The following is an 11,705-nucleotide window of genomic DNA, read 5'->3' as shown; positions in this document are numbered from 1 at the left end:
TTATATATTTTTTTACTTATATTTTGTTTCAAAGAGTTTGGATCTACAATTATAATATGAAAATTATTTATAACCTTTCTGTTAAAACTAATAATTATTTTCTAATGATCAATCGGTTTATGAATTAAAGTTTTTGGTTGAATTTGATACAATATTTCATGTTTTTCATTTGCTATTTTCTTTTACGCCAATACTTCAGACATCTTAGCTAATATAATCCTAAGATAGCTTCGATGTGCAGCATGCTGAGAAATGTCGTAAGTCAATCCTAACTAGATCATATTTTCTGTTCTAAAAATATCTTATAGGACTAATCTTAGGACAGGTTCAATAAACAGGACACAGAGTTATCATAATGTCTTTTATTTACTCGCATTTACATTTTAGGCATTAAGCTTAATGCCTGCACACATTTTTCAGGATTTAAGCTTAAATCCTAGGATTTAAGACTAATGCCTAACATCATTTAGGCAATAGACTTACTGCCTAGGCGTTAGCTTATTGCCTAGGATGTAAGCTTAATGCCTAATTTCACTTATTGCCGCTAACATATATACAACTCGTCTAAACATCAACCCAACAATGTTAGATCTGTAAATTTGCTTTCGCAAATTTTTGGTTCTTCCCTCGCCGGGATTCGAACCCATGCTATCGTGACACCAAATCGCCTGCACTGCAGTCGTCCCGCTAGACCACACGACCACCTGGGCTCTAAAACAAAAGAGCTTTCGCTGGCCATGTGTTACCTTTCCACGTCAGTTTTAATCTAGCGGCGTACTACAGTACATGATATATAAGGCATGAAGATGTTATATATATATATATGTTTGATTACTTCCCTTACACTGTTTGAAAATTATGTATTAAGATATGATGATTGTTTTGAGATGATTAGCTGTAAATTTATATTTAGACATGTTAGAAGTTACTATTAATTAATATTAATTTTAAACATGACTGTATGTCATTTTATATTCTGATATTTTATGATGTATTAAACTGAGTAGGTATTTTTGCAAACTCTTTTTGAGGGGATTATTATTCACGAGCATAGTGTATTGCTCAAAAGCAAAAACAAATTTTAGGTTCATTAGACCACATTCATTCTGTGTCAGAAACTTATGGTGTGTCAACTATTTTATCAAAATCCAAATTCAGAGCGGTATCAAGCTTGAATGTTGTGTCCATACTTGCCCCAACTGTTCAGGGTTTGACCTCGGAGTTGGGGTATTTTTGTTAGCTCACTTCTTTTTCATATCATTGTCCTGATTTATATATTTTTTTATACTTGCCACTTTATTTAATGTTGAGCATCAATCAAAGTATCAATCAATCTTCTATTTTCATAGCAGAATTTTGATAATTAAATATCTAAGAGGGAGGGTAGGAGGGGTCCTGATCCCGAAATCCCGGGCTTAAAACACGAAATCCCGAGGTCCCGAATTCGAAAAAAAGAATTCCCATATCATCCCATTGTCCTGATTATATTTTTTTTTATACTTGCCACTTTATTAAACGTTGAGCATCAATTAAAGTATCAATCAATCTTCAGTTTTCATTGCAGAATTTTGATAAATATATACCTAAAAAACTATCTATTAAACAAATGCATAGTTTTATATACAGTGAAATACTAACAAGTAAAAATTGAAAATAAAAATTAACTTCTAAAAATTTAAAGTTATTTTGTCTGTTTAACAGTTACACGGAAGAATAAAGTCGCAGGAAAACTATAGATATGTAACAGTTAATTTCAGCTGCACCAACAGACGTATAATGACTGTTCCAAGACATCCGTAAGACGAACAAGAGGGTAAAAGAAATCCGATTATCATTTAAGTACATATATGAAACAATTTCTCGGAAATTCATAATGTACTGGACTGACAAAAAATTTCTCACTATGTATTGTGTTAACCTACTCAGGCCTTTACGACAAGAGACCGCAAAACTAGTAAGGACAGAGGTACTTTTATTCAATTGACCACACTTTTATTCGTAATCTAAAATACTCAGTACTCGGAAAGGTTCTCGACTTCCTCGTATACTGTTGACCTACTGAGCAGACCTACGTATTTATGAATTAAAGTATATCCATTCTTGTCCGAGAATGCACTAAACTATTTGCCACTGGACTAATAGCAATCAACTTTAAATTAATTCATAATAAATTCAAATATACCTGATTAAAGCTTTAGGATAATACCATACAGAAATATTATAAGACGTTATCTGGAACAATAAAGAGGTTGTAGGGATAACGGCGGAACTCCAAAATGGTAAAAATTCGGCCACAAATCTTCTTTTTCGGATAAAAAGCAAAAGTTGCAGACTGAAGCCAAAATGAAAGACAAGTGTTGCGGACTAAAAGTTTTTTTACTTAAATCAAATTGGACAAAACCCAACGTACAGAAAGCAAAAGATGCTGACAATTAAAAAAAATCGGACAAAAAAAACTATCATACTGTCACACCCAAAAATAATCTCTTCCATCATACAGTTTGGAATAAGTCTTCCCGTTAAAGATGAAATATGTTTAATATATATAAATCCCTCTTACACAGGATCTCCATTGATGAAAATTGAACGATGGAGGAACTTTCACTATCATAAACCGTATCAGTGTAGCGCGATCGAAAGTATTTCATCCCTCCACATAAGGATAGGTGAACATGCTAGTTCATTGCTTATTTTAATGTTTAACCCCGCCACATTCTGTATGTATGTGACTGTCCCAAGTCAGGAGCCTGTAATTCAGTGGTTGTTGTTTGTTTTGTGTTACATATTTGTTTTTGGTTAATCTTTTTGTACATAAATTAGGTACTTGGTTTTCTCGTTTGAATTGTTTTATACTATCATTTTGGGGCCATTTATAGCTAACTACGCGATATGGGCTTGCTTATTGTTGAAGGCCGTACGGTTACCTATATATAGTTGTTAATTTCTGTGTCATTTTGGTCTCATTGACAATCAAACAACATCTTTTTCTATGTTATACTTTTTATTTCGACATTATAACATGATAACGGAAAAAACATATCCTTTAAAATTTGACAAGGACCTTCTAGCTACCTTCCTGTGGTGAAATTACTATTGGCTGCAGGAATATACAAATATGTTGATTGAACTAAAAATCAACTTCAGACATTACTAAGACAATTTACTCTAAAATGGAAATGTTTATGTCCAAATTGCTTACATTTTTTGTTTTGTACAACACGTACACACTTTCCAGAGCTGTGTATTGTGACGATGATACTTGTAACCTTGGAAAAGAATTAACCGCTCTGGTAAAGAGGGAGGTAGAAAAAGGGTTAGCACGTGCGAAACAAGGTAGGCATCAACTAAAAAATGGAATAGTATTCTCAAACTAAGAAGATAGGTAAGAATGTACCAAAACAAGGTAGGTAAGAACTTGTCAAAACGACAGAAGATTCATCTCAAACTAGGTTAGAACTTGTAAAAACAACAGAAGATTCATCTCAAACAAGGTTAGAACTTGTCAAAACAACAGAAGATTCATCCCAAACTAGGTTAGAACTTGTCAAAACTACAGAAGATTTATCTCAAACTAGGTAAGAACTTGTCAAAACAATAGGAGATTTATCTCAAACGAGGTAAAAACTTGTTAAAACAACAGAAGATTTATCTCAACATAGGTAAGAACTTGTCAAAACAACAGAAGATTTATCTCAAACTAAGTAATAATTTAACAAACTAATAAAAGATTTATCTCAAACTAGGTAAGAACTTGTCAAAAACAACAGAAGATTTATCTCGAACAAGGTATAGAACTTTTCAAATCTAAAGAAGATTTATCTCGAACAAGGTAAGAACTTGTCAAAACTACAGAAGATTTATCTCAAACAAGGTAAGAACTTGCCAAAACTACAGAAGATTTATCTCAAACTAGGTAAGAACTTGTCAAAACAATAGGAGATTTATCTCAAACGAGGTAAAAACTTGTTAAAACAACAGAAGATTTATCTCAACATAGGTAAGAACTTGTCAAAACTACAGAAGATTGATCTCAAACAAGGTAAGAACTTGTCAAAACTACAGAAGATTTATCTCAAACAAGGTAAGAACTTGTCAAAACTACAGAAGATTTATCTCAAACTAGGTAAGAACTTGTCAAAACTACAGAAGATTTATCTCAAACAAGGTAAGAACTTGTCAAAACTACAGAAGACTTATCTCGAACAAGGTAAGAACTTGTCAAAACTACAGAAGATTTATCTCAAACAAGGTAAGAACTTGTCAAAACTACAGAAGATTAATCTTAAACTAGGTAAGAACTTGTCAAAACGCAGAAGATTTATCTCAAACTAGGTAAGAGCTTGTCAAAACTACAGAAGATTTATCTCAAACAAGGTAAGAACTTGTCAAAACTACAGAAGACTTATCTCGAACAAGGTAAGAACTTGTCAAAACTACAGAAGACTTATCTCGAACAAGGTAAGAACTTGTCAAAACTACAGAAGATTTATCTCAAACTAGGTAAGAACTTGTCAAAACGCAGAAGATTTATCTCAAACTAGGTAAGATTGTTAAGAAATCAGCAAAACTAGGTAAGTATCACACCTAACAAGGGTAGGTTCATCTTTAAGAACATAAGTAAGAACTTGAAGTTGCAATTTGGTCAGAATTTTGAATTGCAATATGTAAACAGCAATCCGTCCAAATAAGTCATAGAAAAATGCGACATAACAGCATGCTAGTGTGTGCTCATATAGGCCATGTCTATAATTAAAAAAAGTAATTGCAAACCTTCGAACGTTCGAAACATGTCATCATATGATTGTTCAATTATCTAAACTGCAAAAATGTAAAGTTAATTTTCGAAGCATTTTCATTGCCTTTAGAAACGAACAATTCCTATTTTTTGGGAGTATATATTTGATGTGTATTGTGCTTTATCTTATTATTTTTTATGATTATGATATGTTTGATTTTAGAAATCAGACCAGCCTTTACTGCTCATTTCAAATCAGGTGGAATGATACCTTTAGCAAAAGGCCAGATCTTAATTTTTGACAAAGTCCAAATCAACATTGGAGGAGGGTACAACCCAACTACTGGATATTTTACTGTTCCTAAAGCCGGACTGTATTTGGTGTCGTGCACAGTGAGATCAAATGGCGGCAAACATCTACATGTCTGGCTTAAAAAGAACGACAACAGGGTCACATTAGCATACGGAGAAAATTGGAACGAGGGAAGCTTTAGCATACCAGTACAGGCAGCAGAGGGAGATCGATTTGTTATAGAACATGGCGCAGGCTCTTATGTAAATAACGAGTCTGTTCAAGGGGGTATCATCTCATTCTTCTCTGCCGTGTTCATATCGGACTAATAAATGTACTAGCAATTATAACAAATATTTGTCGCTTTTTTTTTTATATGTTTCCTCTGATCTTTTTTTGTGATAATTTTTCAAGTCATGCTACTCGCGTGAGATGGGAAATGGTCGCTTAAAAAGAAGGAGGCACGTGACGTTGCTAATGAAATTGACTTATAATTGACAACGTCGTCATCGGTAAAATAGTGATAAACAGATAATCATTGCAAATCAATCTCGTTGAGATGATCAACGATAATATAAGTACATGATGTTATATTATTGAGAAGATGGATTTTCTGTCAACTTATCAAAAAAGGTTAAAATGGAAATAACAAATATACACTATAATGATTTAATTTTTGAAATGTTATTTGGATGGAGAGTTGTCTCATTGGCACTCACACCACATCTTCCTATATCTATGAATTAATTTATTCTCATTATTATTATTATAAAATTAATAATGTATTTGAATTATTTGTATTGCATTATATACTAGTAATTAAAATGATGGGAAATTTAGCGAAATAATTTACAAATGCGTATGTCTGAAAACATCTGAAAACATATATTAACACAATTAATTTAACCATCCAGCAAACCATAAGTTTAAAACAACTAAAAACAATATAGTCAGTACGTACTAATTACGTAATAGTATTTACATTATAACTGTACCGATTGTATTGCAACAGGTGATACTTCGACAATATCAAAGTATCTCCTCAGTGATGCCCCAGCCAGAATATTAGGAAGTCCAAAACTAACTTTAAATGTTGATGAGCTGATAAAACCAACATAGAACCAAACGTAAAGTCAGATAGTATAATAACGAAACACATACTGTTTACCATGTTACACTAAAAATACGTATATGAATAAAAGGAGATACGTCTACCAGCTACTATCTCAAAGACAAAATTATCTGACAGAAATTTTTTTTTGTATTTTATAGATATAGGAAGATTAATCGTCAAGAGTCTTTATAAACTGAAGGAATTTAACAGAAACAAACAAATAACTGCCATTAAAAATTGTGTAACAATTGAAACATATAAGATTTACAAAATAAGAAGATCCGGTATGATTGCCAATGAAAAATCTATCCATAAAGACAAAAAGCACAAAGATTTGCACAATTACATATGGAACGCCATGACTGCCTTATGTTAATGATCAGCATTATATGCAGTGCTCACACCATTATATGCAGTGCTCACACCATTATATGCAGTGCTCACACCATCATATGCAGTGCTCACAACATTATATTAGGTGCTCACACCATTATATGCAGTGCTCACAACATTATGTTAAGTGTTCACAACATTATATTAAGTGTTCACAACATTATACGCAGTGGTCCGACCATTATATGCAGTGGTCACAACATTATATGAAGTGCTCACAACATTATACGTTTTTTGTTGTATGATGAGATTGATGAATGATGTGATCATTCGGTAAACTTCGTTTTTTAGCGGAAATTACCGAATCCATAATTGGTAAATTACGGTAATGCCCAGCAAACAAATTCAAACAGTTATTAAAGTCATGTTATCATAAGGCAGTATACAATATTTAAAACTGATTAAAATAAGTAAGGAAAAGATGAAACTAAGAGGTGAATGATTGAAGTAGTTATCTTCGTCGTAAGAAATACGAATGGCAAAATGTAAGTTCAATAATAAAAAGTTTATTTAATGAAATATCGAAGGAAAATATGTATGATATATTCCTCCAGTTCATTTCCTACTGAAGAACTTTAGCAAGGTGCCACTTTATAGTCCGTACTCAGTTTTAAAAAGCTTAATTACCTTTTCGATAAAACAGCCAGCTTTCTATAACACATAAGTGCCATATTACGCTAGCCTATATATGTCATGATAGAGTAATTTTTGGCATCGATTTTCAGAATTTGGCATTTTTACATGAATAAGTATCTAACAGATATGGAAAATGCAGTTTAAAGCATTTCATTGAAGGTGTTTAACATAACTTTACATCAATTATTAAAAAAAAATTACAAGCTTTTTAGAACGCCAAGTAGTTTGTCTTCTCAATATGACCAGCAGTCTTATATAGAAATGTAAACTCTCATAAGAAAAATTTACCCTTTCAGTCTCTTATGAAAACTGAGTTTGTGGGGATGAATAAAACGTTTACTTCATTTGTTCGTCAGTTTTCACGGTTAATATATATACGGCCACAGTACGGCCTTCAACAATGAGCAAAGCCCATACCACATAGTCAGATATAGAAAGCCCCGAAATGATAAACGTAAAACATTCTTGATTTATGTACAAACAAACGATCGTAAAACTAACATGCCCTTTCCTCGATCTTGATATCTATATCACTAACGGAAAGCTGAATACTAAAATTTATGATAAAAGGGATGATTTTTCATTTCCTATCGTTAATTATCCGTTTTTAGATGGTGACGTTCCCTTGTCACCATCTTACGGTGTTTATATATCTCAACTTGTACGATTCGCTCGTGTATGTAACAATGTTTTAGATTTTAACGAGAGAAATTTATGTATTACTGAAAAATTATTACACCAGGGTTTTCGATATCACAAACTAGTCAAAACATTTACTAAATTTTATCATCGGTATAAAGACATCATTCGTAAATATAGCTCAACATGCAGACTTCTTATACGTTCAGGTATTTCACATCCATTTTTTTATGGAAATATTCTTTATAAAGCACAAAGGTGTCAGTATTCACCTCAGAAACTTACAAAACATTTGAATAGACTTATAACAAGGGATATAATTACGATACTGTTGTCAAGTCATTAAAGATTGCATATTTTGGTGTTAATATTGAGTCACTGATAAGGTCTTTGCGTCGGAACTAAACACATTTATTCTAAAAACAGTTGTTGGCATGACACGGGTTATGTTCTTCTCATATATGTTATGATGGTATGATACTAAACCCCTAACGGGAAGGATTGTGCCTGATGTTCATATGATGAAATCATAATCTTTCAGTCAGTTTAATTGAAGTCTGGAGCTGGCATGTCAGTTAACTGCTAGTAGTCTGTTGTTATTCATGTATTATTGTCATTTTGTTTATTTTCTTTGGTTACATCTTCTGACATCAGACTCGGACTTCTCTTGAACTGAATTTTAATGTGCGTATTGTTATGCGTTTACTTTTCTACATTGGTTAGAGGTATAGGGGGAGGGTTGAGATCTCACAAACATGTTTAACCCCGCCGCATTTTTGCGCCTGTCCCAAGTCAGGAGCCTCTGGCCTTTGTTAGTCTTGTATTATTTTAATTTTAGTTTTTTGTGTACAATTTGGAAATTCGTATGGCGTTCATTATCACATTATAACTAGTATAGTATTTGTTTAGGGGCCAGCTGAAGGACGCCTCCGGGTGCGGGAAATTCTCGCTACATTGAAGACCTGTTGGTGACCTTCTGCTGTTGTTTTTTATTTGGTCGGGTTGTTGTCTCTTTGACACATTCCCCATTTCCATTCTCACTTATGTGTAATAAAAAATTTCCCATATCAGATTTCAGAAATTAAAAAGAAAAAAGGTGGGGGATACATTTTTCTTTTCTTGAGGTTGGGGTCAGTATGCAAAAGCATAGTATTTTTTTTTAATTTTTGGAAGGGGTGGGGCAATTCGTAACAGCGTAGTGCAAAAGCAAAAAAAATAAGTATGAATTCAAATTATATAACCAATTTTTAATTCTTTGACTACAGTTTTTATTTTGTGTCAGAAACCTATTATGTGTCAAATATTTAATTACATTCCAAATTCAGACCTGAATCAAACGTGAATAGTGAGTCCATTTTTGTCAGAACGGTTCAGGGTTGGACCTCTGCGGTGGTATCCAACTGCATTCGGCGAAGCAATTTAATAAAAACTTAAATATATATACATATTAAGTTGTGAATATGGTGATACTTATCCTCAAACTAAGTTTAAAATGCCCTGGTGTGGAATAAATTTGTGTTAAATTAATCATACTCCTTAATTTACTGATTTCAATCAGTTTTAAATATTGTATACTTAATGTTAACATATATAATAATAACTGTTTAAATTTATTTGCTGGACATTACATTATCGTAATTTACCAATTATAGATTCGGTAATTTCCGCTAAAAAAACGTTTACCGAATGATCTCATCATTCATCAATCTCATCATACATCAATCTCATCATACAACAAAAAACGTATAATGTTGTGAGCACTTCATATAATGGCGTGACCACTTCATATAATGTTGTGACCACTTCATATAATGTTGTGACCACTGCATATAATATTTGGATCACTGCGTATAATGTTGTGACCACTTAATATAATGTTGTGACCACTTAATTAATATAATGTTGTGAGCACTGAATATAATGGTGTGAGCACTGCATATAATAGTGTGAGCTCTTAATATAATGCTGTGAGCACTGCGTTTAATGTTGTGAGCACTGCATATAATGTTGTGAGCACTTAATATAATGCTGTGAGCACTGCGTTTAATGTTGTGATTACTGCATATAATGTTGTGAGCACTAAACATAATGTTGTGAGCACTTAATATAATGTTATGAGCACTTAATATAATGTTGGGAGCACTGCGTATAATGGTGTGAGCACTGCATATAATGTTATGAGCACTTAATATAATGTTGTGAGCACTGCATATAATGGTGTGAGCACTGCATATAATGTTGTGAGCACTTAGTATATAATGTTGTGAGCACTTTATATAATGTTGTGAGCACTGCATATAATGGTGTGAGCACTGCATATAATGATGTGAGCACTGAATATAATGCTGATCATTAACATAAGGCAGTCATGGCGTTCATCGTACGGTCTACGAAACCCATACCATATTATTGTAATGTTGTTTTTTCTGTTATAAATCAGAAAGTCCTAATCTGGTCTTTACAAGTCATTCTGTTTTCTTGGAGAAGCTGTTTGTATGTTTGGTCTGTTGCAGTTTTAGTTATTCCTATCACAGGCTCTTGATCGCATTAACCTTCCTTTTTTAGCTTCAAGTTTTTTCAGCGTACTTGTAAGCATGAATACAAAATTTCATACTGAAAGTCCATTTCTGATGACGGAAGGAAATGTCCGGTTATGACCCATGATAACTTACTGTTTCAACAGCATAAGCGAAATAACATACGACAATATTTTTTGTATAATAGTTGTTATTGGCTTGGAACTAGCTGTCAGTAACTGTGAGTACTCTCAGATCTGTACTAATTGTCTTTTTATTGTTGTTGGGATGTACAAGTATCCAGTCACGTCCACGTATTTTTATCATATCTATTTCTATTTGTATACATCTGATGAATCAAGCCCTTATCAGCTGATTTTTATAGTTCTGTCTTATGTTGTACTGTTGCATCACTGTCCCAGGTTAGGGGAGGGTTGTGATCCCGCTAACATGGTTCACCGTCCGCCTTATTCTGTATGCATGTCCAAAGTCGGGAGCCTGATATCAAGTGGTTGTCGTTTATTGTTGTGTAACATATTTGTTTTTTGTTCCATTTTTTTTGTACATCAATTAGGTCGTTAGTTTTAGTGGGTTTTTTTTTTAACTTTTGAATGTGATTTCGGAGGGATTTATAGCTGAATATGCGGTATGGGCTTTATTCATTGTTGATGGCCATACCGTGACCTGCATTTGTTAATTTCTGTGTCATTTGGGCTCTTGTACAGAGTTATCTCATTGGCAATCATACCACATCAGTCTTTTTTTTTATTTTATATACTGACAGGTGTACAACTATGAGCAATTTAATTTACAAGTCAATAAAATATGAAAACGAAGGATTATATGATAAGGCTGTTTTTCTCTTAAAGGGATACATATTATGAATTACTTTGAAGAAGTACATGTCATAGTGCATACAAACCCAAACCACTCATTTTTAGATGATCTATATGACTATGATTTGAAACAAATCTAATTGAAACTCAAATATCAAGTTACAAGAACCAAATATATGGATAATTTGTCATAAACTAAAATCATTCAGTAGAAGCGATGATTCTGCTTTTAAATTTGGGTCTATCAAATATCAAAGAATAATCAAAGTACGGTCGTACTGAACATCGGATGACTGCAAGTCTTGTGGATGGTCACAAGCACTTGTCTCAGAAAAAAATCACATCTTAAAGTTAGGTTAATGTACAGATGTATACACATGGGAACAAGTATTGCAACACCTTGATTTTAAAAAAATTTAAAAACCAGCCTCTTATTTTGAATGAAATATAATAAAATATTTGTATAATATTATTGAAACATAGTTTATGATAACATTGGCATTGACACGAAAACAAAATGTTTAAAAAAAATGATTTATATTAC

General features: G+C 32.7%; 1 protein-coding gene across 1 annotated transcript; it reads left to right on the top strand.

Annotated features, from left to right (window-relative positions):
- Positions 1–3,077: 3,077 nt before the first annotated feature.
- Positions 3,078–5,866, top strand: LOC134721073 (uncharacterized). The gene is made up of 2 exons (XM_063583791.1): positions 3,078–3,333; positions 4,959–5,866. Exons 1-2 carry the CDS (start codon positions 3,171–3,173, stop codon positions 5,354–5,356), a joined length of 561 nt encoding a protein of 186 aa, XP_063439861.1. The 5' UTR covers positions 3,078–3,170; the 3' UTR covers positions 5,357–5,866.
- Positions 5,867–11,705: the final 5,839 nt, after the last annotated feature.

The sequence above is a fragment of the Mytilus trossulus genome, chromosome 1 (assembly GCF_036588685.1).
Source record: "Mytilus trossulus isolate FHL-02 chromosome 1, PNRI_Mtr1.1.1.hap1, whole genome shotgun sequence".
NCBI classification, from domain to species: domain Eukaryota; kingdom Metazoa; phylum Mollusca; class Bivalvia; order Mytilida; family Mytilidae; genus Mytilus; species Mytilus trossulus.
This window is presented reverse-complemented; position numbering and strand designations above follow the sequence as displayed.

What these genes read in the sequence shown, in the direction of transcription:
- LOC134721073 (XM_063583791.1), top strand. Translation starts at nt 3,171, where the DNA reads ATGGAAATGTTTATGTCCAAATTGCTTACATTTTTTGTTTTGTACAAC. An exon ending in GTTAGCACGTGCGAAACAAG is followed by an intron (nt 3,334 to 4,958) that starts GTAGGCATCAAC and finishes GTTTGATTTTAG; the next exon opens with AAATCAGACCAGCCTTTACT.